Consider the following 26908-nt stretch of genomic DNA (forward strand, 5'->3'; position numbering starts at 1 on the left):
AAAAGTTAAGGCAACTTCAAATGCTGCGGCGGCGGATTCCGTCCAATTTCGTGTGCGCCTGCCTTGATTTACATTCCAGCAATCGCACTCATTCTCCGTCCGCAGCCCACCTCCATTATCCTGTCAGTGGCAGGACCAGAAGCCGCATCCATGAAAGTTGAATTAACATGAAAAAATATTGACCCAAACACACACGTACATGCATGGAGATGGAGGCAGGCAGGTCCTGCTGCAATTTATAGCTGCAGTGCTGCAAGGGTGGGTGTGCGTGGGTGCCTGTGTATTGGCGTGTGTGTGTTGCACACCTATTCGGACACGGGGCGGGGATTTACTCTTCACACACACACACACACACACATGAGAGTGTATGCTGACAACGAATGCTGAAAGGGTGATGATCCAGGTTGATTTATCTACTGGCACACGGAGGCTAAAAGTTTTCCGCATACCTACATTGTTTAGGTCGGAATCCCATTGTGTGCTCAACCACTGCAGACCCACGGATGGCTCCATTGCAGCATGGCACCAGCATGGGCCTGCGACCTGGGCTATGCAAATGTCAGACTGTCCCTTTCCCTTGATATTGAACCTTTTCCTTTAGCTCTATTTCGAGTCTTCTCGTGTGATTTTTGACTTGCCAATTACGCTTATTTTACTGACTTGAATGATTGTGGGAGTGCGCTCTCCCCTTATCACATTACTGCCCCACAGCCAGCGATAGATTCCAGCTAATTATGGAGCTTATCCGCTGGCTCGTTATGCATGCTGCCATCAGCAAGCACTCTCCCCCCGTATTGACAGGCCTGCCTTTTCTGCTGACCGATATTTTTGCTGACGTAGTCTCCACTTCATCCACTGAAATCCATCATTATTCTTTGAGCCGTCTGCGACACGTGGTCCGCAGCTGGCTAATAAATCTTAATCAGGCCCAGCAGTGGGCGGCTGTGGTGATTCCCATCGTTCCCCGACTAATTTGTGGCCCACTTCCATCGATTTCTTTACTCTTTTCCAATTGGATCTGCCGCTGCTGGGAGCGATAGCTTATCAGCTGCTGCCCCTCTTGGATTGGGCAAAAACACTTCTGCATGCTGGCACAAGTCTTCGTATTTATATTTTTTGCTTTGATTTATTTGCTACAGCAACTATTTGCCGTCACCAAACTAGACTTTGGGACGTGACTCTGCCTCGTGGGGCTGCCTAGAACAGGGACCCAACCTCGTTCATGAGCTTATCCCACCAGTTTCCTTGTGTGGTGGCAGGCTCCTCGGTTGTGGTTGCATTCCATTGCGGTCCTTCGGTGGTTGTTCGGTTCTGTGGTATTCCATTGGTTGAGTTCCACTGTGGCTCAAGGACGGTGGTGTTCCAGTTTGGCCCAAGAGTAGTTCCATTGTTCCCCCATGGACCTTGTGTTGTGTTCCAGTTGGGTACAGGGGTGGACAAGGTCCAGTTAGGGGTCGTATTGGTATTGGGCCATTGCGTTGTGTTCCAGTTTGGACCGCCAGTGGTAATATTCCACCAGGGACCGGAGGTAGTATTCCAGTTCGGACCGGAGGTGCTATTACCCCACCATGGACCTTCGGTTGTGTTCCAGTTTGGTCCAACGGTTGTATTGTTCCACCAGGGACCTTGGGTGGTAGTGTTCCACCACGGACCTTGGGTGGTATTGTTCCACCACGGACCTTGGGTAGTATTCCAGTTTGGACCTTGGGTAGTATTATTCCACCAGGGACCTTGGGTGGTATTGTTCCACCAGGGACCTTGGGTGGTATTGTTCCACCACGGACCTTGGGTAGTATTCCAGTTTGGACCTTGGGTAGTATTATTCCACCACGGACCTTGGGTCGTATTCCAGTTTGGACCGGAGGTGGTATTTCCCCACCACGGACCTTCGGTTGTATTGTTCCACCACGGACCTTGGGTTGTATTGTTCCCCACGGGCCTTGGGTGGTATTGTTCCACCACGGACCTTGGGTAGTATTCCAGTTTGGACCTTGGGTAGTATTATTCCACCACGGACCTTGGGTCGTATTCCAGTTTGGACCGGAGGTGGTATTTCCCCACCACGGACCTTCGGTTGTATTGTTCCACCACGGACCTTGGGTTGTATTGTTCCCCCACGGGCCTTGGGTGGTATTGTTCCACCACGGACCTTGGGTAGTATTCCAGTTTGGACCTTGGGTAGTATTGTTCCACCACGGACCTTGGGTGGTATTGTTCCCCCATGGGCCTTGGGTCGTATTCCAGTTGGGACCGGAGGTGGTATTTCCCCACCAGGGACCCTCAGTTGTATTCCAGTTTGGTCCTGCGGTTGTGTTGTTCCACCACGGGCCTTCGGTCGTGTTCAAATTTGGACCGGAAGTGGTGTTCCAGTTCCAGTTGGGAGTGGTGTGTGTCGTATTCCAGATGGGCGGGGGCAGAGTGCTGTTCTGGGGTGGCTGCTGGTCTGCGAGGCAGTTGGCGAGGACGATGGACGCCCTGTCCAGCTGAACGAGAGCCTGTTCCACCTCCTTGAGGATGCAGTGCCTGCTGCGCCTGTAGTCGTGACGGCTGAGGCGGACGGAACTGAACAGGTTCATGATCTGCATGAGATGAGAGTCGCTAGAGTCAGCCATCGGTGGGAGATGGGGAAGGCAGTCACTCTTCCACTTACCGAGTCCACGTAGCAATCGCGGCTCCGGCAGGAGCGCAGCTCCCGCTCGAATTCCTTCTTTGTGTGGGTGGCATCCTTCAGGAAGCTACGAATGTCCTTCTCAGCGACCTTGACGCAGCGGCGTATCTTGTAGCCGGCACTTAGGAGGATCTCGACATTTTCCACCGTGTAGATAGCCGTGCACTCCTCAAGGCTGCCCAGGGATCCTGCAGCCTGCAACTCATCGGAGTTTCCCACGAGGGCATCAAAGAAGAGGGACTTCCAGGACAGCTCGCTGGAGCTGGCTGGCTCCACTGCCACGAACGCCTATGGGAATCGCCTGTTGTTAGATAACTTTCTAGTGGGTCTTGGCTGTGCGCTCCCCGCTCACCTGGGCACTGACGAGCAGCGTGCATACTGCTAATATTTTGCAAAGAACCTCCATCAAGGCGGTTCGAATCGTTTCTGAGTCGGCCCCTGCTATCCGCTAACCATTTTAAAGCGACTTCCACTTGATATTGATTATTCATTTTCACTATTTTCATTAAGCGAATTTATCTATAATTGTTTTGGGGCTGCCACAATCAGTGCACACTCTTGCCAGGCGATAAAATAAAAGCAGTCTAATTGTTGATAACAATGCATTGTCAGCGCCCGACAGCTGATAAACAATCTGAACGCCCACCGTAGAGTGGAGTGTTGGCTGCTGAGTAATGGCCAGAAGGAAATCCCCGGAAACCCCGCCTCGGAAAGGCCAACTTCCCGATCAGTCATCGAACACAACAAGAGGGGGGAAAATGCATTTGGAAAGTGGGAAACTTTAATTGTTCATCGAAAGTCTAATTATTCACTGGAAAATTCTCGACAACGGAAGTCAACTGCTGCTGCTGCTGCTGCTGCGTCAGCTGCTGCACTGGCTTCTGCTGCTGCTGCTGCACTGGCTTCTGCTCCTTCTTCTCCTGCTCCTTGGGCTTCTCCGAGATCACTCGCTGTGCGGGAATCTTGGCCAGGCAAGAGTCATAATCGTTGGCTGCCTGGATGGCCTGCACCTTGGCATCGCCGACGGCAGCGCTGATGCAGTTGGATCGTGTGGCCTGCACAACGGTGGCATTCGAGGCAAACTGTGACTGAGTCTGGTAGGCCAGCGAGTTGGAGGAGTCCAACAGCTGCAGGTTCTTATCGAACTGGAAAGAGGGGATCATCAGCGACTGACACTACATTGAGAGTAAGGAATAAACACGCACAGTGGAGACGGTACAGTTGATGAAGCGGGCCGAGTCGGTCTCGTTGCGGCAGAGCTGCAGATTCTGCTCGAGGGACAGCAGCTGGTTGCGGATGGTGAGCACGGTGGCATTGCTGTTCCTGTCGTTGGCCACAGTGGTGCTGTTGGCGACATCCTCGCACGCGTTGGTGGTATTGGCGAGCTTCTCGCTGTTCTTGGTGGTGGCATTCACATAGTTGTTGGAGCAGGCCTGGCCAGCAGGGGACAGCGCCCGAGACTCCATCTGTCCCTCGACCATGCGGAACAGGACCTGCTCGAGGGCAGCATCGCCTCCGAAATGGGCAGCATTGACCTACATATAACCAAACAGGAGTTGAAGCGTCTCATTTGGAGCTGCTTTGTCGCTGAAACTCACGCTGAAGAGGGTCACGGCCAGCAGGATAACTCGTGTGTACAGATGCATCTTTATTGGCTGATTATTGTTCTTCAATTTGGTGTTACCGCCAATTGCAGTCCCCTTTTATACGGAATGGCAATGCCAGCTTCCCCTGTACCACGGAAGTTGCACTCCGATAAGATATCGTAGGAGAAAACATGGCAAATTCGCTGCTAATTGGCTTCTACAGAGCCAAAATCCGTCTTTCGTGTCTCCAAATTACGTGGGTTAGATGCGTGGCTGTTGTGTTGCCGGGTAAAACGTCTCCCAATCAGTGGAAATGTTCCATGAGGCTGCCGCCGATAAGCGCTTCCCTCCTCCTCAGCTGGGGTCTGACAGTCTGCTCAATGTCTTATCTCGCGCTGTGATATAAGAACCTAATTTAGAGCTGCTGAATCATATTGGCCGTGGCAAGGCCCTGCAGACGATCTGGCCACATATCGTGCGTGTTTTATTAAATCAATGTGGAGTGGCACTTGAATAATGATTTTAATCTGTCGATTACACGCCCATAAATCAGCCGTAGCTTTTTATTTTTTTTAATATTTTGCATTCTGAGAACCCTGAGCCGCTTCCGAGAAATGATAGCAACAATTGTTGCTGATAAATAGTTGTTATAATAATTCCCAATTTCCATGAATTTCAGTTATCAGCGCAAGGTTTTTACTTGCTTTCCCTTTAGATGGATCGTTGCCAGTGTGCTATCAGTTGAGGAATATTGGATAAAGAGTGAAAATTTTAAATTCTTCTAATTAGCCCCAAAAATTCCGTTCCTTCGCTTGGTTTTCTTTTCAAAAAGTTGCTGCCAAAAGAGTCAGTGACATGTTTATCAACGTAGAGAAAAAGAGAACTCTGGCAGCGGAGAGACGATGATGATGATGGTGATTTCCCCTTGTATGTGTAGCTCCCATATATCATGCGTTACACCAAACAAGATTTACAAGTTACAAGTTACAACAATGTGCTGCTAGGCACCTTTTATGGTAGAGTCGCGACAGGCAACGCGAACGATTTATCAAAAGTGCAGGGCAGACAGGGCCAACTTTTGGTGTGGAGCCACGCCGCACCGAATGCTGGTATCCCGCCGCCTGCCAGGCGCATCTGTGGCACTCAACTTGGATGCGGCTTTGCCCTCGGGAGGCCCTTCCTCCATCTCCCCTGAAACTCTGAGGCAGAGTCAAGTGCAAATTTAACAGGCGACAAGTGCTAATTTGAATGTGGGCAGCCATTTTATTTGTTCTGACAGCCACCGCGGTAAGCCACAAGTCACAGTCAGTGGCTCCATTTGCTCCTTCTCCTTTTGTATTGCAGGAAGGATCAGATTGGGTTGTCTCTGCTGCTGCTGCTGCTGCTGGTGTCACATCATTCTCGGTTGATGGTTTTCAATGTGGAAAAGGAGTACTCTTTACACGGAGTTCTCTCTCTGTCTTTCTGAAGTGCTGGTTGAGTCATGTAATGCGCTTCGAGTGGCATTGTGAGCCGGCTTCTGTTCTGTTCTGTCCTGTCCTGTTCAGGTTCAGGTTACGGCTTTCAAGTAGCTGTTAAGCATTTTCATTACACGAGAGACCCAAAAGCGCAATGATTTATACGACTTATGAGGGGGCGCACGACGGATGGCTGTGTGCCTTTAAATACTCGCATCCCCAGCTGCTGTTCGACTGTCATTAAAAACGGCATAACTGTCATCATGCGGCAGCAGGAGTGGGTGGCATGCAGAGTCAACGTTGGATTATTGTTGTCCATTGTTTACCCTGGCCGTGGCTGCTGTCATTTCCTTTGTTTGCAGCAGCGTCGAATGCAAATAGCGACGTGGTCTAGACGGGCACGCACAATGGGTCTTTTAATTTTCAAAGTGCATTCGGAAAAGAGCATAGCATTGGTGTATAGCATACAAAAGTGCCGCCTGCCAGTAGGAGTGGGCAGCATGCAGTTGCAGTGAAGCTTTAAGAGGGAACTTTCATGTGTTTGAATTTAAGCGGAATAATATTAAAGCCGTACTGCAAGCGTAGAGTAAAAGCAGCAGAAATCCTGAACCTAAAAATTATAGCAATAATTATTACCCACAAAAAAACACACCTCAAAAGCAGTTTAAATTGTTTGTCCTATCTCTGGAATGGTTCAATTTCGGGTGCAAGTCTTACAGCTCTCTAATTATCTGGCTGTCTGTGCATGGATATTTCCACAAATGATTTATTGGTGTTGTGTGTGTCTCGACGAATCAAAAATAAAAACACACAAATTATGATAAATAAACTGAAACTGCTCTACATTATTTTTTCTTATCTTGGCAAAACAGTCACCGACACAGCGACAGAGCCGTTCCAGAACTCTTCCAGACTGTTCTTTTTTTGCAACGGAATTAAAGTTGATGCGAAAATATCCATTAAAACTGTGATAAATTAATTTATAATTAATTGTCGGCTTTTAAGTGAATATTCACCTAATTGACTGGAATCAATCCATTTATTTGCTAGTTTTTTGTCACTCCCTGGAGTGGTTCTCTGTCCGCTCTCATTGTTGGAGAGCAAAACTTGCGCGAGGGGCAACAAAAAATCCATAATAAGTTTTTTATGCAAATTGCCGCAGGAGAAAACTTTGCCACTGTCAACACTTTGGCTTATTTTAAACGTATTTATTTTAAATTATTTTCATTTATTTATGCTTTGTTTGTTTGTTTTCTGTTTTATTTTTAGTCCCCCCTCCCCAAGTTTTTCTCATTTTTTCCGAGAACATTAAAAATGTGTAACATGCAGCGCTGTTCTTTTTGTTGTGAAATTACCCAGTGAAACATGAAGTATAACAGGCTGGAGGCAGAATCCTTAAATATACATCTATTCAAGCATTTAATGGGCATCTTTTAGTCGCAATCCGCACTGCAGCATTTTGTTCATGTTTTTTGACGTACTCGACACCTTTTTTGCGCTCTCGAAATGTTAATTCAATGCAACATTTTCGTGTTGCCTAGCATTTGCTGCCGTGTTTTTAAATAAATAGTTACAACAAAAAAGCAGCAAGAGAGGGTGGGGAAACATTCGTTGCATGTGCCATATGCTTGGGGCTGCCGGGCTGCCTAACTGCGGTAACTTTGCTGCCGGCCTTGACTTCTCTGTGACAATATTTGTGCGGTCTGATGGCAAAATGGCATTTGAATTTTAGCCCAATGCTCATTGAGATTTAATCCGATTGTAAATGTGATTTAAATTTTTCAATGGACGCCCAAGACGAGGTTCCCGGGTAGGAGCAGGCGGCCAGAGGAGTGATGCTGCACAGGAATCAGAATTTGCATTTCAAAGCGCGGCAGAAGGCCACCAAAAGAGTGAGAGAGAGCGAGAGAGTGAGCCAGAAAGAGAGGAAAGTTTTTATGCGAGAACTCATGAAATTTATTAACGCTTTCATTGCACGCCAGGGAATTGTCGAGCGAGCGGGCGAATGGAGAGGGACATTTCCTTTGTGTGTCGTAGATTTACTGGCTTTTCCAGTTGATTTTACTGGTGGATATTACGTTTTAGGGTTCGACCCCCCAAGCACCTTTTGTTACACAGTTTAGAAGTGCTGCACAACGTAATCCAAATGCACACTTTAATCAAGTTAAATGGCGCGGGCACGAGGAACGAGCAAGTAGGATCGAGGTAGGTGCCACCGTAGCAGTCGATGCAGTCGCTGGTGGTGGTGGCCACAATTGCCAACAGACAGGGTTGAGCGGACTAACAGCAATTAAAGTGCATTAACCACATGATGCACTTACGTCCTTTATTACGCACCTGCACACGCACACACACACACACACACAGATACACGCAGCAGCTGCATGTGTCCTTTGCCGCCACCAGATCCACGTCCGCTTCCGGCACGAATCCACGCATCGGAAGCGGCGACTGTTGTCCCGAGCACCGTGTGCGTGTGAGCACCTGAACAGTGTGCATCCTCATAAAAACTAATTAGGGTTCTCTCGGTACCGTACACCCCTGGCACCTCAGCGACCCAAAACTGTTGCTGCTATCGTTTGACAGCTAAAAGTTGAATGTATTTCAGTGTCGGGGGTGGGGAGGAGGATATTTCCCCACACATTTCCGACCTTAGATCTTTCGAGTCTGATTGTGACAGTCAATGGACTCTTTTTCCTGTCCCCTAGCCGTACCCTTAGCTGAGCTGACACGAAGAATTTAATTTCATTTTTGGCAAAGACAAACCCAAAGAGACAGACGTCAAATTATTAGCAATCTAAACACACATGTGCCGACAGTTTACTTTCCATTTCAACTGACAAGCATACATATTTACATACCATATACATACATAAAAACAAACTTATGTAAATAATACATAAATGAGCGGGTGGGGGGGTTGTGTCTTCGAGGAAACCTTCAAATGGCTACGAGCTTATTTAAACATCATTAAAGACAAAATACCAGCGAAATGCGTTCGTTGGAAATTATGAAATTTTAAATGAAATTATAAAATTCATCAGAAATTTACCTGCCAAGTGGGAGAGAGACAGAGTTATGGTGCTATCTGTTCAGCGATAATCGATATTTATAATCGCTCCCATTCTCCCCATTGGCCAGCAGTCAGCGGCGGCTGTTTTTGCCACGAACAATAAGTTGGCCAACAAAAACTAAGCTCTGCTGTTTGCCTCGCTGTCCCCATGGATACTCTACGTTTTGCCCGTAATGAAGTGGCTTAAGCGGCTGTAAATTGTTCCATAAGCTGCCGTTGGACTTTTAATTTAAAACTTTCGCCCATCTGTCCGGGCACTACGTATAGGGGGTACTTACGAGTAGCTACCGAAAAGCCTCCGGCACATAATGCAATCACCAAACAAAAGGCAGGGAGAGAAAGAGTCAGAGAAGGCTTTCGATTTCAGTTGCGGCTTCTAGCCTGGGATTTGTGCCGGGACTTAAGCAGCTGCATCCAGAGTCAGAGTCAGAGCCGAGCCACCGTCTGTTGCATTGCCATCAGCTGGCTCTCTGCGCTCTCGTTTTATGGCTTGACAGCTGCAGTAAGCTCGGATTATGGGTGCGGGCTTGCACCTTGTCGAGCTTCCCAGTCATGAACATGGCTGTAAAATCATATTCGAAATAATTCAGGGAAGAAGTGCACCGACTTCGGTGAAATCATTAGCTCAACGGCTTAATTGATGGTTGCAAAATATTGTAAAATTATTATTAATTGTGAAATATCAATCCAGCCATTTTTCGCATTGAACACGGATTTTATGGCCCATCGCCAGCAACGGCTTTCAGTGCCTGTTGACCTCGATAGAGAGAGTAAACTGCTGGCAGTGACAGCATAGTGTTAATATTAAAATGAGATAAAGATATTTGGTTTGAAAAGAGCTCTGGCTTATTACACGTAAAAGGAAATCAATCACCCCTTTGTGCCACACATAACGAAGCACGTTTCATGGAATGCCTCATTGAATGCGTCTTTGATACGTAACATTCCATTGAAATATTCAGATGATTGGATTTCTGTACCCACTATTGAGCAGATTTTCTTACACTTTGTGTGCCTGTAAATCTTTGCACATGTCAGTCCGGTCTGGGTAAAGTCAACCATCCACAAATTCATTCACTCATCTAGGCATCAAATTGCGAGTGATGTCGGTCAGTCACTACAGGAATCCATTGCAGCTATAGATATTATATATGTGCAGCCTAACCATGCTGCTTAATTGACCATAATTGGGAAAATGTTTCAATATTCACACATTCATTAATGCAGAGTTATAATTGCAAACGGCAAACATGTTGCACAATTGGATACATGTATCCCCCACTCGAGACAAACACTTTGCTGTAACCAATCCCCCCTATCGATGGACTTTGAATAATTGCATTGTTTCCAGCCAGCGACTTGCTGGTGGGGGCTGTCGGCTTCTGCAATGTAGTTTAAAACTTTTCTGCTCATAATGAAGTGGCCTAAGCGGACATAAACTCAGCTGTAAGCCGGCTTTTGGGAGCTCTTCTGTTGAGAGTTGAAAGTGCCAAAAGGAATGGAAAGGGAAGGTGCTGCATTCTCCGAACAAAAGGATCTGCTGGATCTCTTCGTTTCAGAGTGCATCGTCGGCGAAGAGTGGTTAAGCGCAGATTAAGTCGTAATTTAAACCATTTCGGGTGGGACGACGTACAAACGGTGCCATTGTTGGGCCACCCACCCACGGTGCTGCCTTGGGCATAATTAAGAAGATATGGCCAAAGCGAAGCCATCGACGTCGTCGCTTCTTTGTGGATGAAAGGACTGTTTTTCGCTCTGTGACAGGTTTTTAAATTAAATCACAGCATTATGGTGGATAATTGGCCGCTTGGCAGCTCGTTTCAGGCCCTGTACTCGCGGCTTGCTTATTGTGCAAAAATAATTAACGACTCGCCATATGCCATCGCATCTCCATCAGGAATTATGGGGAAGCATCAGCAGTCTGCAGAAACAATCAATGGGAGAGCACAGGCTCACAAGGCTCACAAGGCTCACATTGATGGCTCTGCATGGGGTATTGTTGTATGAAGCCCTTCAATGGAACTGTCACCGTCGAAGAGCTGTCCTCTCCCACAGCGAGGGAATGAGGAGAGTTTTAATTTTTGGGCTCAGAGAGCTTAAAAGCCCATTACTAGCCGTACCTGAACTGAAACTGAACCGGAATGGAAACCAAACCGAAGACGTGGCAAACTTTTGCCCAGTAATTGCAAATGAAAGCCCAATTTTGGTTTGCTCTCCCCCTCTGGTGTGCAGTGACCCCTCTTCATGCTCCAGCCACTGTTTTATTGGACTTTAATCTTTTGCGTACTGATTCGGCAACTTATTACTTAAGTTCCCGCTAAATATTTCAATAAACTTTGCCCCCAAAAAAGTTCGCCGAGAAGCGGGAACTCCTCCCCGGGGCCTGTGCTTCTACTGCAAAAATCGATGATGCCAACTGTTGGGCGATAATCTAATCTGCCACAATGTTCGCCTGTTCCCAAGTCGAAACGAACGAATCAAAAGAAGAAAAAACAACAAAAATTGCAATAAAAATCCATTTCCATATTCAATTTGGTTAAGTGGAGAGCGGCCCGCTATACTTTCCTTTTCCTACTCCCACTCCTCAGCATGGAAAAACGGCTGAAAAATGAAAATGAGTGGGACGTATAAATAATGCCAAGGAGAGGAGGACGTGGGAGGAGCAATGGGGAAGTAGGAAGTAAAACTATTGCCAGTTCGTCAACGTCGGCAATTTAGTCAAAGCCATGGCCGTAGTTGTAGTGGGAGAGAGAATCATGCAATTTTATTCGACTCCCAGCATGGTCGTATCTGTGGTGTGTCTGTGTGTGAGTCTCTGACGTGTAACTGTGTGTATCATTTATGCGCTTAACACACTTTCAGGGGAACTCAACCCGAACTGACTCGACGCCGACGCCGACCCCGAACACGAACCCCGGAAACCCACCATCAAAAGCATAGCTCTAGGAGTAGTCCGTTTTGGCCTGACCAAAATGGCATTGTGTGACACATTTCCATTTTGAAGAATTTCTTCATTTCTGCTTTGCTGCGCTTCTTTTATTTACTGAAAAACAACGAAAGAACAACGAACAACGGACAATGAAGAGGGGGAAGGCCGATGGAGGATTTAGAGCAAAATAGTAGTGAAAATTGTGAATAATGCTACGGAGAGATGCTGTACGGGATGGGATGGCAGTGGAAAACTGAATGGACAAGGTGGAAAGAAGTGAGAAATACCAGCTCACGTTAAATTGAATTTAACGTGAAATGCAGCGAAACGAAATGAAATTTTTCCTGTCGCAGTGTCTAACAAGGAAGGAAAATAGCAAAAATATACAAAAACAACAAGACAATGCTGTAGGAGAATTGAAAAGAAAAAGGAAAAAATAATGAAGGAAAGTCGAGAGAGTGAACGAGCGAGCGTGTTAAGCGAAGATGGCAATAGATGTAGGGAATGTCAGGATTCTAGATATTATCAGGCATAATACAAAAAGGAAAAATAACAAAAACTATATCTAGTAATCGTACAATATATAAACTCGCAGAAGGCAAACACTTCAATCGACGTAGCAGGATGAAACGAAACGAATCGAATCGAACGAAACGAAACGCGGGGAATCGAGGGAACAGGGAAAAGCGTGATGCCAAGCGAAAGCGATTCGAATATTTATTGCCTTTATTAGCGAGTCGATTGAAAAATTTACTGCGCTCAAATTCTATCTGGAACGCTTCGCTTCACTCAGACCGATGGCGGTACGGTACGCTGCTGTGGGATGATGAGACTGGGGAGCCTCGGCATTGTGTCCTGTTCTTCTGCCAGCAATTCATCTTTTTTGCGCAAACTTTACCATTTTCAGTGGTGTGCATGCGCTTCACTTACACACCTGCAAAACAGGCGGCAGCTACACCTACCAGCTCCCAGTTCCCAGCTTCCCGCTCTCCTCTCTATTTGGAAGACGCAAGCAGGCAATTTTTGGTATTCCGTTAGCAGTTGCCTGCAGCTTGTTGTACGCTTCCACTTGGCTGAGATGTTTTTCCTTGTTAAGCCCTTTTATTGTTCCCCTACTCTGTCTGTCTATCTATCTATAAATTGTTCTTTAAATTGTTTCACAGCAGCTGAAAAAGTGAATTTTCCATCAAAGGTCAGCGGTAGAAAGACAAAATGCTGGAAGAGTTTTCTTTCTGTTAGGGAAACATTTCAGTTGACAACTTTGGATAATAGAAATTATGAGAAATATCCAATGTCTAATGTACAAACGTAAACTCAAAGTTCATTTAATATTCTCCCATTTCATTGCGCTTTCATCCTCTTTTCTTTAAAGCATTTGAGTATATCTTGAGCTTGAGTTCATCTTAAGCTTCGGCCACATTTTTCCATGCGTCGAGGAGAGCTTACCCCACTGACAGCCAGTCGAATGCACCCTCCTAGGAGCGACCCTTACATGCTCTCATGTCTGTCTGTCGACTGCTTCCCCCCACATGGCCAATAAAGGACACTCGCACACTGGCATGCCGATCTGCATCTGTCAGCGTATTTCCTGCCAGTGTGTGCCTGAGTGCGTGTGCTCGCTTGTGTGTGTGTTTGTCTTTGGCAGTTTACCTAATTACATTCCGGAAATAAAACGTTGACTGATTGTGGCAATAAATGAAAATAATGACGCACCATTGACTGCAAAACTGGAACTGGCAAACGGCAGGGTCCAACTCCAGGGCAAACTTTTTCGTCAGAGTTTACTTCGAGAAGCGGAGACCTTGCCGAAAAAGCAGAGAAAGAAAAGTTGCCTCGTCCGTCCGTCTGTCTGGTCTGGTCTGGGCTTCTTCCTCTGCAGCGGCGGCTCTGCTGTTTCTTTATCTTCATCTTGCCCTTCACTTTCCCTTTATTTTTTTGTTTGTTGGTCGTTCCTCTGTTGGTTCTTGACGAGTTTATTTGCTCGAGCAGCGCTAACTGATTGTCTGTGATTTTCCTGTTTTTAGATAATGAAAGCCGGAGCAATCTGCGGCTGCTGCTGCTGCTGCCGCTGCCGCTGCGGGTACATAAAAGTAAGGGCCGCAAGTGTAACTTTTTATATGCTACCCAGCAGCAGAAATTGCTGGCAATTTATTCACATATCCTGAATGGGATGAGACAAATTGTGGAAAAATAGGGAAAAGTATCGGGGGCATCCATCGGTGATGGATAAATGTTTGATGGGCAAGTTTTCATTGCCTGATGTGTGGATACGCAGATTTGTAGAGTCCCAAACGCAACTTAAACCCTCGAAGGCCCTTAAGTGAAGTCCTACCCCAACAATTTCTGGTGAGGTCAAGCTGAATTGGTTCGAAATATTCCTCTAAAGGGGGTGGCGGGCAGACGAAGGCAGAGCTCTCGAATGTTTGGCTAGCCCGAAAGTATGCTAGGTACTGTCCGCACGCCCTAAACCTGCTGCAGCTATGTTGGTGGTGCGGTGGCGCGGTGGAGCGGTGGAGCGAGTGCTGCATATGAAAGGGAAAGTTATCAGCTGAGAGGGCACGGAACGTAGCCCCCAACTAATTTCAGCACAATAACCCAAATTGAAGCGGTTTTCTGGCGTTTGTTTGCAGCCGCCAGGGCCGTTGCTCGGCACCAAACGAAGCCCCCGCGTGCTTCGACGCTCATCGTTCGGCTGTGCGGAGAGAATCGAGAGAGCAGCGCAGCGTGAGAGAGCGACAACACGCTTGGCGCACAAGCAGAAGGTGCGCGCTGAAGGAGAGCGAGAGCCGGAACAAGCTGATGCTTTGCTGGGGAAAAATGTTTGCTATAAAATCTGTAACAGCTGTTGACCGACGACGACCAACAGCGTGCCAGGCAAGAGTTCAAATTTTAGTTTACGTTCCCTAGCAGAAAACTACTTTCATTCAATATGGATAATATCTTCGTCAAATTTTGCAATCTGGAATTTTATTTCAATGCCATGGGCCTTAAAAATGAATCAAATAACTTTAGTAGCAAGACGTATTAATGCAGATTTTTGTTTTTGGTTACTATTTTAGGTAATATTATCGAATAAAAACTGGGCTCACAGATATTTAAATGTAATACACAAAACCGACAAAAGGACGGACAGGAAACCTCTTTAGACACGACTATAAATGCCCATGGCTATGGCTTTGACATTTAACATAAACTCCATTAGTTAAAGGGCCTAAAAATAGGAAAACGGAAGCCTTTCCTCTCCATGGACCAAACTCCCGGTAGGCAGATGCCATAAACTGCCATAAAGAGCGCATCAAAAGGGACAGAGAGCAACTGAGAGCGTTGCACGAAGCGTTCCGCGAAGACTGCGCTGCTGCTGCCACTGCCTGTCGCCTGTTCAGCGGCATGTCCTCCATCGTTGCTTCAGTCGCGTGCGAAAGCTTAAAGTAAACAGACAGGCACGGTCCAAGCAGCAATTTCAGAGCAGCAGACGCACTCTCCACCACACTGAGTGCAAAAAGTACATGCACTGACAGCAGCAACAAAAGACACGAAAGAGCGACAAGGAAAAGACATCGCTGAGGAAGCTTACTGCCAACGCCGACGTCGGCTTGAGTTTTGGTCTGCCACTTACGGGGCACTGCTCTGGCCATATCCTCCTTTCGGCACCACCGCGTTCGTCAGTTAAATTCTGACCACAGCGGGAACGGGTTCGTTTCGCTTCAACTCGGTGTTCGGTCTTCGATTTGATCTGAGTTGCTTTCCCGCGATCTGGAACGTAGTACGATCCGATAACATGTCGTGACGCGACGTGCCAGTGCACCTTAAATGGAATGTGTGATTTATTTCCGCTTCCGGAATGAATTATGAATGTCAAGAATGTTAACTAGAATTATTCCCGTGTGTGGCCGCAGGCCGGGTGACTGTGGAATGTGAGTGAGAAATCCGCCAAATCAGCGAAAGAATAACTTGCCAAAACTAAGAAAATAAACAACAGAAAATCGAGAAAACAAAAACCACAAGGATTATATTAAATGTTTAAAGTGAAAAGTTGTTTCCGAATGAGCTATGAAGTTAATTGCATTCGAGATTCATTGAAAATGTGCATAAATCAATTCAGAAACTGCATTTAATTAAGCTGAAAACAAAACACAAACGGAAAACGCATGGCAAAATCCATTCGGTAAATAGTAAGAGAGAAAAAAAGCAAACCAACATCAAATCGTTTTAATTAAGACCAAAGGATGCAACATGGAAATTCAAATGAAAAGTGTAGTGGACAAAAGAGATCATATTAAGGCTTTGATAAATTGATTTACAAATGCAAAACAATTGACAGCAGCAGCAGCAGCGGCGGCAGCAGAAATAAAAGCAACAAAATCGAAAAAAAAAATTCATAGTGCACCAAACCGATTTCCCATCAACAGTTGCTGCCACACAAGCAGCAACAGTAACAGCAACAACAACAGTAACAAGGGTGGCGAAAATGCGAGCATCAAGTGGATTATATCGCATCAAGAGCGGATGTGTCCTTGACAGGATGCAAAAACCTGCGGCACTTATTTTTATTGCATGCATTGCGGCATTTGGCATTTGCGGTAAATATGACACAAACACAACCACAACAAACACAAAGACACACGCTGAAACACTGCACTATGGTCCAGATGACCACATTTCTTGGCCAAATTGAATAACTCGCGAACGGAACAAGATTTTTTGATTTAGTCTTTTGATATAAGTTAAGAATAGGGAGAGGAAGGTTTTTTGAAAAAATGGGCGTGGCAGCTCCTTTTTTTAAGGGAAAATCGGTTTTTAATTTTTTTTCTCAAAAAGTTAGAAGCAAAAAAAGGATGGGAATATGTTTAGCAGATCAAGATTCTATAAATAAAAGTCGTAGCACGAGTTAAAACAACCTAAAAATCTAAGATAATCGCATTTTTTCTCCCACAGAGCATGCTCTTCAGCAGTTTCCATTATAAAACAATATTACCCTGGCTACACTCTAGCCCTCCAAAATAGCTAGTGACTAATACTGTGGCTTAAATGCAATGCAAAATGGTACCCTACTTCACAATTTTCTTCTTCATTGTGTTCCAAACGGCAAAAAACATTGAAAATTCTCATTTGAGGTTATGATCTATAAATGCAAATTGTAAGAGTTGTGGTCAAATGTGGCATTTGTGACTATATACATTTTAACAATCATTTATTGGTCTACGACACACAATAGGTTTCAAGGTGGGACTAGGTGACACTCTATTAAAAAAACCTTCTCAAAAATTAGTCTTTACTACGAACTGACACGTATTGAAGGCCTCACTTTGACATACAATTACGAAGACATCGCCAACCACTAGATACCGTTCGCATTACAGAACACGTAGTAAAAACCCTACTGAATAAAATGCATCCAAAAAATTGGATCAGTTAATCGTATTTTTCAATTTATGAGACATTTAAAACAGCAATAAAATTGGTACTTTTTCAATGCACGTGCTTTTCAATAATGACCGCTGGGTTTCACAGCTGATTTTGCGAAGGTGGCGCCATCTATGCAAATTTTTGGTACGCAACTTTGATGGTCACTCTTTTTCTAATGCAGAGCGCCAAAAACCACGTCTTGGTTTTAACTTTTAAAAATTGCCTTTTGGCCAAGAAAAGTGGTCGTCTGGACCATAGTGCACTGTGTGCAAAAAGTACGCCTCAATGCTCCCCACACACACAAATCCATTTTACATTCATGCGACCTTATAAAATGTTCAGTGCGGTTGCTCATTGGGCGGTCACGAACCCCGTGTTCGAATGGATAATTAAGTTACGGCTCAATGCAATGCAATAATGTCAATTTTAAATACTAGATTTATACAATTATAATGGGATGGCAGTTAATATAACAAAAAGCAGCGGGGTAGCAGGTCTGATTTGATTTTTTTCCCGTTTTGGAGTCTTCATTAAAGCACAGCGTGTCCCGTTTCATTGGAATGGCACTACGAAATGAAACTGTTTCGTTCACAAAGGCTTGTCTCTCCCCCTCAATCAAAATACCCCGCTTCAATTTGTAGCACTCTATAGAAGATAAATCGTTAATTTGTTACATTTCATTGGCCTTGTCGAGCACATTGACAGTTGGTGGGATTTGGCGGCGGGAGGGGGAAAATGTAGTGGGGTCGTGGCGCGCGGAAATCGTGCATCACCTGTCAATGCTTGACACAGCAACAGCAACAGAAACAGAAACAACAACATAAACAGCAACAGCAACAGCAACAATATCCGTGAGAACAAAGAGAACACTTGTCTACAACTCTCACTGAAAGCGGGCTGCCCTCCTGCTTCTGCTTCGCCCCCTGTCGGCTGTCCCCGTCTCGTGCCCTTGTTTCTGCCCATGTTCCGCCCCCCATCTCTCCGCCTTCTGGCAATTTGTCAAGCAATCAACAAAGCCAGAAATTGCCACGCCAATGGAAAAATACAGGGCGAAGAAGGAGAAGCAGCAAGCAGTGGAAAGGCGAATGCAAGGAGGGAAAGGACCAAATGTTTTGTTGCCAAATCATTGAAACAAATACAAAAACTGCAGGAAAATCCATCTGTGAGTTAGGGTAGCACCCTGAATACCCTTTCAATTTGATTTTTAGATATTTAAATTTATTTGGATGTTACATACCTCGGTTTATGGATGTCGAAGAGAACCAATCCGCTTTTCTGGAAATAAAATAAAATATATGTAAATAAGCATGTACTCATTTATGTATGAATATGTAATGAGGTCAGAAATGCCCTTTTCGAAATGGGTGTTAGAGGGATAAGAGGATATTCGAAGAAAACGTATCGAATAAGCGGCATAAAGAGAGGGAAAGCGGCAGGGCAGGCAGAGTGGCAGGCAGGCCACCAATATGTGGAAACTAGAACACTGGCTGTGCCACATTTTGTGCGTGCCCCGGAAAGTGTATGGGTCGGGAGGGAAAGGGATGTGTCTGTAAAATCGTTATACAAAAAACATCTCCCTCTCCGCTCGTCCCTGCACTGAACGCACACACTCCAGGCCGCCTCAGGGGCAGATCCAGCAGCAGCAGCGGCAGCGGCAGCAGCAGCAGATCTGGCGCATCCATTGTTGCATGCCACGTTTTGCCGCCACTGGGCTATGCCTTTTGGGGCACACTCCAGCTGTCGCTGTCGCTGTCACTGTCAATGCTGTAATGAAAAATGCACAAAAAGAGAAACGGAAAAAAAAGAGAAACCAAAACAGAAACAGAAACGGAAATCCAGTGATGGAAAAATGAAAATAGAAAATAAAAATATAGAATGCTGAGAGCTTAGTGCACAAATGGAAAAACAATTTCTGCGGCTGTTCATGCCGCCTTTTATTTAGAGCGCATTAATATTTAGCCAGCTGTATTCTATATAGTAGAATGTAGGTATTACAATCACGTCTGTGGCTGTAGCTGTTTTCGTATCTGTGCCTGTGCCCGTGGCTGTGGTAATGCCAGAAATAAATATATAATGTAAATATATGTATGTATTATTCATATAAATCAATAGCTTTATGCCCCGCGTGCATGTCTGTGGGCTGGGTTCGGGGATTTGAAGGCCGCCCAGCAGCGCCAACACTTGCACCCCAAAATCAAATTTTCCACTTGCATTCCCAAAAATAAATCAATTTTGAATAAATATTTGGAAAGTTCTCTACACAGCAGCTCACCTTTCCAAACAAAATACTGAGACAATAAAGAACTACTAATTTTGTTAGATAAAAATATGGAAATGCTTTAATTTAATTTAATTATGTATTTATGATTTCTTTTAATTTATATTCCTTCAAGGCCATCGCATCTAGATGTCTGCTGATAGTTTTGCTAGTTTTGAAACCCTCGAAACAGCAGTAAACTCGGCTTCTCCGTTGGTGAAATGCTGCAAATGTTTCCATCAGACAGATCGAAACCAAAGTTTCTCGTTGCGGTCTCCCACCTAATCTGACCTGCTCCTCTGGCAGAACTGCTGCTGACACAGCAGAGTAGGAGCCACGTGGCACAAATGGTTGCTCACAGACTATTGACAGCAGTTGCAGTTGCAGAGCTACGCTCCGTCCTGTGCAGCAGCAGCCTCCAGTTAGTGGAGTTAGTAGAGCATAACGAGGCCAGAACAGCGCAGCTCTGCCCGTCTGCCATTCAGGAGTTTCATGTGTCGCCGTGTGGGCGAGTGGGATGTGGGTTGGATGCGGATGTGGGTGTGGGTGTTGCCCCGTTCGAAATTGTCAAATTGCTGTGAAAGTCGGGCACAAAGTTAAATCCATTGAAGCTGCCAGCGGGGATAGGTGGCGGGCCACTTGTGGCAAGTCGGTTTAATTGGGCTAACTATCGTATGCATGTAGCGACTGTATGGACTGCCGTTGCGGAGGCTTTGCCGGGCGGGAGGCTGGGCAGGCTTTCGTTAATTGCCACCGCATCGAAATAAGACCTTTTCCGTGTCCCATGGCAATAGGGTGTGCCAAGGATGGCGGGAGGGCGGCTTATTGGACGTATTTGATTACACGAAATACACACCAGAGGAAAGACCAGAAATGTGTCTACATCAGTGTATTTTGAGGGTGTGTATCTTCAAATAATTAGTAATGGATCTGTTGATGAATAACATAAATAGACACAAACGAGTAGCTGCCAATATGGCAGTCATTTAGTTCATCAACTTGCTTAGTCCGCCCATTAAGTACTTCTGCTTATTGTTTTCATATTTAACTCTATATGCTGTTCCATCTTTTATCAATTAACTTCAACAATTATTCGGTTCATTAATCAATTTATCCGTATTTCCAAACCGCAATTCTTTCAATAAACCAATCAGTCTACCCACCACTTCTGTGCCTTGAAGTTTTTCAGTCTTTGACGTGGGACATAAATCAAATTACTTGGTAATGGCTCTCTCATCTTCCACTACCTCTGTCTGCTCTCTTTTACATCTAGGAATATTCACAGCTCTAGGAATTGGTTGGGCAATCGATTGACAAAGGCGGCAATGCGGCAACTGCGACTGCAGTTTCACACGGGGCAAAGGGATACGGCATCCATTTGTTAATCACGCAAGATGATTGACGAGCACGGGAAAAGGGGGAGCAAGGCATAGGGTGCATGCCTGTGCTGGGGAACAAGAAGCATTTACCCATGCGTCTTCATTGCCGGCAAACAGTTTTTTGAATAAACTGAAGGCAGGGAGGCACACACGGGGCCAACCGACCCGGGTCAAGGCCTGTTTGTTATGGCAGGGCCAGGGCTGAGGCAGGGACTGGGGCGGTGGCAGTGGCAGACCGAAAGCGCGTTGGCAAGCATAATTTAATTCGGAACATGCAGGGGCACACACATGCACACACGCTTGGGTGGTGGTAAATGCAACGGTAACATAGCCATAAAGCTCACCTGTTACAAATGCAACACCACATGGGCGTGGGGTGCCTGTCAGGGCTGCCGCTGCCGCTGGCTCTGGCTCTGGCGCTGGTCCTGGCTCTGCTCTCCTGTCCCGGCCTCGTGTGCTGTGGCAGCCATAATAATCAGCACAAAAACTAATGGTCCCACACACACCAACAAACAAACAGCAACACACACACACACACACACACACACTCGCTGCGAAAGAGTGAGGGGAAGCGAGACACACACACATGGCTGGCTGCACTTTAAGCGCTGAAAGCACGTAAATTTTACATAATTCAAAGGAGGCGCCGCCTTTTGGCAATGGCAAATGTGAAGACATAGACACATCTGTGTGTGTGTGCTCCATATGTGGAAGGAATGTGGATGGATGGCATCGAGCAACGAGAACACTTAGATAGAGAACACTTTTTGGTTGAACACTCACTAGCCTCATGCGTGGCAGCCTCCTGGCCGCCATCAGCCTGCTGTCTGCCAGCTTACAATTTGCAACATTTCACCACTTTTTTTTCCTGGTGCTCCCTTCTCTATTCATCGAAGCTGGAATAACTTTCTTGCCCCCAAAATCCTGACCAGTCACGGCGAGCTATTAAGGACAAGTGGGAGTCAGCCCGAAACAGAAACCGAACCCAAGCACAGCCCAAGCCTTAGTCGATGCAAATGGTTTTCTGATTTACCTTTTGCTGTTTTTTTTCCCACTTTCCACTTTTGCGTGCGGAAAGTTGCCCATCATCGCGCATCGACAGAGGCTGATTATGATCCACCCACATTCCGCGGCCACTCCGCGGGTTCGTGGTCAGGCACTCCAAAATTCGGGCTAACAAGCGGGTTTTTTTTCGGTTCTTTTTTTGGTGGCAACATTGACAAGTGGCCAGGCAGAGCGGCTGGGGACCGACCTTCTGTCTATGTAATTACAACTTGGGACTGGCGGCCGCACTCGAAACTTGCGCAAAGTTGGACCCTGAGTGGCAAGGGGACGGCTGGCAGTGGTTGGGAGGGGGAAATGTTGTTTCAACAATTAATTTGCCTCAAGTGCGGCTCGGATTTCTTTGTGTTTTATGTCGCATTAAGGCAGGTTGTTCCGCCGACACAATTTCATTACGGAAAGCATGTTTTTCACGTTAGCTTTCGGCTTGCAGATCTGTTGGAACGGAGTTTCTGCCTTCAGCTCCACCTCCACCTCGAAATTGTGCATAAAAAAGCGAATTTGCCTAACAACTTGCGCACACTGCCAGAAATTGAAACTTTTCAAAAGCAATTCCTTGAATTTCAAGTGAAAACTTTCGTCTTGTTGCGCAGCTTTGCTCGGCTTTGCCTCCGTCTCGCTTTTTGGGCCAAGAAAAGTTGTAACTTTTGGCAGAAAATATGCAAGCATACGAGTAGGATACACACACATACACATACACACACATATATATTGTTGTGTGTGTCTGTGTGAGTATCTAAGTGATTGCGCGTCGAGGCAACTAGAGCAAACTGTCTGCGTTTTAAATGCCAACGAGCACATTGACGCCAAATATCCAAAGCAAAATGGCGTCGGAGTGTTCTTCTTCCACTTTCCACCCCTGCCCAACAGCCACAGCATCTACATGCGTGAGCCCAAACAGCAGCAGTCATCAAGATAAAGCTCTCAGTGATGCTGCTCCTGCTGCTGCTCCTTAAATTCCGCAATTGGAATTATGCGAAAGGCTTTCCGTTCCTCTCCTTTCGCTTCGTTTCCTTTCTGCGGCTGAAAGACATATGGGGAAATGCTTTGTACTCCGCCAGCCAGTGCATCGAGCGGAGGAAGTCTCTCAGCTGATTGCCGCACAGAGAACTACTTTGTGCTTCGCGTGGAAAATAAGACTTGAAAGTTCCCCCGTTTCCGTCTGTTAACTTTGTGCTTCTCCTCTCCGTCCCGCCCTTTGCGAGTTTTCCTCGAAAGTCTGCTTGGGGCTGCAAAGTTTTGGCATGTTTATTGAAGAGTATTGCACAATTTATATACATAATTAACCCATGTGGATATTTATCTGCAGCAGAACTTAAATTCACCAAAAATGTTATTTAAACCAGGACAGAGAGAGGGTGAGGGAGCGAGGGAGGGCGAGCAGTGTCTTTGTACTCCCCTCCATTACTCTTCGCTGGTAAACCTTCAAGCCGGGGCTTAGCAGGCTGGCGGAGGCGCGAGTTTTAGGCATAAAGCTGGATTATGGCTTTAAGTGTAATTACAATTTACATGGCTTCGGCTTCGGCGCCGGCTTCGACTTCCATCCTGCCTTCCAGCCTGCTTAGTGTATTAACATGCCCGCCGCACACGCTCCTTCCTACACAGCGACAGGCCGCACACGCTGCTCCTTCCTCGACAGCCGTCAGGCCTCCCATCCCTGCCGATTCCTTGGAACTTGGAACTCTGCACAAGGCACAGGCCACATGGACACGGAGCTCCGCGGTAAATGTTATTAAAAACTTAAACATCAACGGGCATAAAAAAAAGCAGCAGCAGGGGGTAAAACACGATAGCTGCGCCGCGCCTCCGACAGCCTGGTTTCATGGTCGTAATTAGAAACTTTTTAGTTGGAATCGCCCCCGCACACACACACACACAAAAGTTGGACATGACTTTTGAGGCATTATCCGGGGCGCAGCCATTTTCGCGCCCCGATGCGGTAATTAATTTCGCAGCACCACAACGTGCGGCATGGGGCAGTGGATGTAGGCGGGGAGAGGTCAGAGAGTGGGCAAATTGCCGGACATTCGGGTCGCGTAGTTCTCAAGGCCACTACGATTGGGGGGTCAGCATCAGCACAGCCGAAACTGCGAGAGTAATCTCAAAGGATCGCTGTGGAAATCGATGCGGGAAAACTACAAAGAAAATGTTACAACGATTTGGCACTTGCTTCAACACTTTTCCTTTGCCTTCCTACCCCTCCTTTCATTGTTTATTTATAGTTCCCTTAACTTTTGCTCATCTTAATCTCATAAATATGTCGGGAGACCATTAAGTGCTTAGTCCAGAGCACACCCAACCCGGCGAGATAATTATTTTTCGCAAAATTCGAATTCAAATTTTTGGTCTTTGTGGTTTTTGCATTAAATTATAAATTTATGGGCCACGCAAAGCCAAATACCCGCACACCGTACACCGTACGCCGTAAGCCGTACAGCGGGCAAGGCCGAAGGCGCGGAGCTGAGTTCTATTCATGTATAAGTCTCCCCACTTAATTACCGTGATAATTTACACTTTCGCTGGCTTCAGTTCGTGTTAGCTTCAGTCCTCCCGCCTACCGAGTACGTGTGCTCCACATAAATTAAAGTTTAAAGCTCTGCAAACTCAGTGACAGAAGCTGAGTTGAGCTGCGAGGGGAGCAGGGCAAACACTTTGCCTTCCACACGTGCACAAGCGCAGAGTTTTCAGCGTTTTAAACGCATTTTCCCCAGTTAGAAGGCACAATTTGTGTCAGTGTATAAATAAGTTTGCTGTTGCGTAACCATTTGGATTACTGTTCAAGTAGTTGACAGTTTTTGGAAGGCAGTTCAAGGGCAGCAAGCGCGAGACAACACACACAAGGGGCGAGGGGCACAGATGGAGCAGGCTAATTTATGAAAATTGCCGTCGAAATTATTGTCAATGGGTACGAGGAGCAGTGGAGTGGAGTGGAGTGCGTGGGTGTGCCATGGCACTGTGACGCAACATTGAAGCCATTCTGCGGCTGGCTTTCTCCAGCGATCTGTGATTATGGACTGGAACGTATTGAAACATGTTAGCCGGGAGGAGTGCCTACCATCCCGCAGAAGTATGCAAATATTTGAGACTCGGGGCGGCGAGTGGAGTGGAGTGGAGTGGCTACAAGTATAATTTATGACTCGGCTGCTTAAATTTCACTCGAGTTGGCAGTGGCAGCGGGGGCACGGCACAATGATAAACATGTAGCAAGCGCAAAGATAACAATTTGCCGGCTGCCAGCTAAGCAGAAATTAAGAAACAAAAGACGGAGGGAGCGATATTCACTGGGATGTGGTTGCCCTATTGTTGGCTTTAATCTTTTGGGGCACAGTTAACGCGCTTCCACAAAACAGCAGCCCACAGTTGAAGCAGCTCAAGGACAAATGATAACGCTTAGCAGAGCGCCAGAGTCAGAGCTGAAGCCGGAGTCGGAGTCGGAGCCAGAACCAGAGCCGCCAGCGACTGCCTAATGATACTGTCAAGGGTGAGCAGTGCTGACGGTAGGAGGAGGAGGAAGGGTGCGGTACTGACTCAGGATATGATAAAAGGACGAGCAGGAGCCCGGTTAACTGTGCCGACTATGAGCTACCCGCCACAACCGAAAAATGAAAAGTTGCAGAAGAAATTGTATTCCAAATTTCCTATAAAAGGTCTTTAGAGAGGACTAAACTACCTTCGATATGAGCATACCCTTGCACGCTGCGTCGACTAATGGGCACCCAACAAGAACAAGATGCCCGTCGCAAGGCAAGTATGATGATGACAGCGAGGACTGAGACAACAAATTCTGTCATTAGATACTGTAACCGAGTAACCCAACCCACAACACCCATAACAACTGTCGTGTGTCCAACCCTCGGAGGCGACTCTCGGCAAAATCTTTGCTCATTTGCCCTACTTTACATTTATTCAGTTGACTTTGCTTTAACAATGTGTCCCGGAGTCAGAGGACAGAGCACAGAGAGCACCGAGAGCACAGAGTCTCAAGTCCTGTATTCAGAATTCAGAATCAGAGCAAGAAACAGAGTCTGTGCTTATGTGCCGCATAGATTGAATATTTTCTGTTGGTGCCACAGATTTGCCAGCATGCCAAAAAGCAGCAGAGGCAGAAGCAGCAGCAGCAGCAGCAGCAGCATGTGGAAATGTTTTGCCGTTCATAAATTTATGCCACGCGGCCGAGGCAGCGGGAGCGAAAATGTTTTCCCTTGTTGAAATGTTGTCGTACATGGCCGTGGGGCAGGCAAGGCAGCGGAGGGGCGGGCTGTGGGCGCCGCCACGCAAATAGAATTTCAAAGAAGTAAATCTTGAAATGAAATTAATTTTCTCAATTTTCCAAGCTGCAGCTCTTCTCTTCCACTCCGCCTCCTCCGGCTCCACTCTTTCATTTGCATATACGCAGTGCAGGGGGGTGCGGGGTGGGGTGGAAAGTGGAAAACTTTCTTCGGGTTTATTCAGTTAACCCTTGGCCAGATGTTGTCTTCGTCCAAGCCAAGTCGAGTCGGATGGGAAATGCGAGAGATTTCCCCAGACAATTTCCTGTGCCCGTCTGCGCTTTCCCTTTCACTCTCTCGCTCTCTCTCTCTCTCTCTCTCTCTTCCTGTCCATCCAAATTGGCCTTATTTTGTCGGACCAAAATCGATTGATCGATTGGCCTAGAATTAATGCTCCATCCCTGGAGCAAAAGGATAATAATTTCCATCAAAACTCATTCATTACAATTCATAACTCATTGGCAGCAGCAGTACTGTGCTGGGGTGAAGATTTGTGCTCGGATAAAGTTCGTAAACGGGAAACCCAAACCCTAATTAAGTTGTTGCAAGTGCAACAACACACTCCTTGAGTCGATGAAGCAACTGCAATCAACTCACAGCAAAAAAAAGCCACAACAGAACAAATTAAATAAGTCGCCACTCAGTTGGGTCTTCGATGTTTTCTCTGCCCCAACAATAGCCAACCTGACCGAGCAAAAGTTTCTCTTCATGCCGCATGAAATGAAATGAAATGAAATGTGGCATTCCTCGTGCTGTTCCGTGTTGTGGCATTCACAACAATTGCCAATAGATTGCACCCGCAGTGGGGATAGATTGCACTTGA

General features: G+C 46.3%; 3 protein-coding genes across 6 annotated transcripts in view; 1 reads left to right on the top strand and 2 right to left on the bottom strand.

The window, feature by feature from the left end:
• Nucleotides 1-1104: 1104 nt before the first annotated feature.
• Nucleotides 1105-3128, bottom strand: LOC117891265. Of its 3 annotated transcripts, XM_034796638.1 has the most exons (5): nt 3021-3128; nt 2651-2956; nt 2346-2579; nt 2254-2294; nt 1105-1498 (listed from the first exon to the last, which is right to left on the bottom strand). In XM_034796638.1, exons 1-5 carry the CDS (start codon nt 3072-3074, stop codon nt 1198-1200), a joined length of 936 nt encoding a protein of 311 aa, XP_034652529.1. In that variant the 5' UTR covers nt 3075-3128; the 3' UTR covers nt 1105-1197. The 3 variants fall into 3 exon arrangements, with proteins under 3 accessions (XP_034652529.1, XP_034652527.1, XP_034652528.1); XM_034796636.1 differs by lacking the exon at nt 2254-2294 and having other exon boundaries at nt 1105-1625; nt 2330-2579; XM_034796637.1 differs by having other exon boundaries at nt 2254-2579.
• Nucleotides 3129-3427: 299 nt separating this feature from the next.
• On the bottom strand, nt 3428-4348 carry LOC117890336 (cAMP-dependent protein kinase catalytic subunit). Its single transcript, XM_034795128.1, has 3 exons — nt 4267-4348; nt 3874-4203; nt 3428-3813 (listed from the first exon to the last, which is right to left on the bottom strand). Exons 1-3 carry the CDS (start codon nt 4312-4314, stop codon nt 3469-3471), a joined length of 723 nt encoding a protein of 240 aa, XP_034651019.1. The 5' UTR covers nt 4315-4348; the 3' UTR covers nt 3428-3468.
• Nucleotides 4349-15677: 11329 nt separating this feature from the next.
• The window catches only part of LOC117891449, a 32077-nt gene continuing 20846 nt past the window's right edge, over nt 15678-26908 (top strand). Inside the window, exon 1 of one of the 2 annotated variants that reach the window (XM_034796929.1) lies at nt 15678-16293. In XM_034796929.1, coding sequence (XP_034652820.1) covers nt 16182-16293 — 112 coding nt within the window. In that variant the 5' untranslated portion in view covers nt 15678-16181. The remainder of the gene's footprint in view (nt 16294-26908) is intronic. The other variant, XM_034796928.1, reaches the window with a different exon arrangement.

The sequence above is a fragment of the Drosophila subobscura genome, chromosome E, assembly GCF_008121235.1.
Source record: "Drosophila subobscura isolate 14011-0131.10 chromosome E, UCBerk_Dsub_1.0, whole genome shotgun sequence".
Classification (NCBI taxonomy): Eukaryota; Metazoa; Arthropoda; class Insecta; order Diptera; family Drosophilidae; genus Drosophila; species Drosophila subobscura.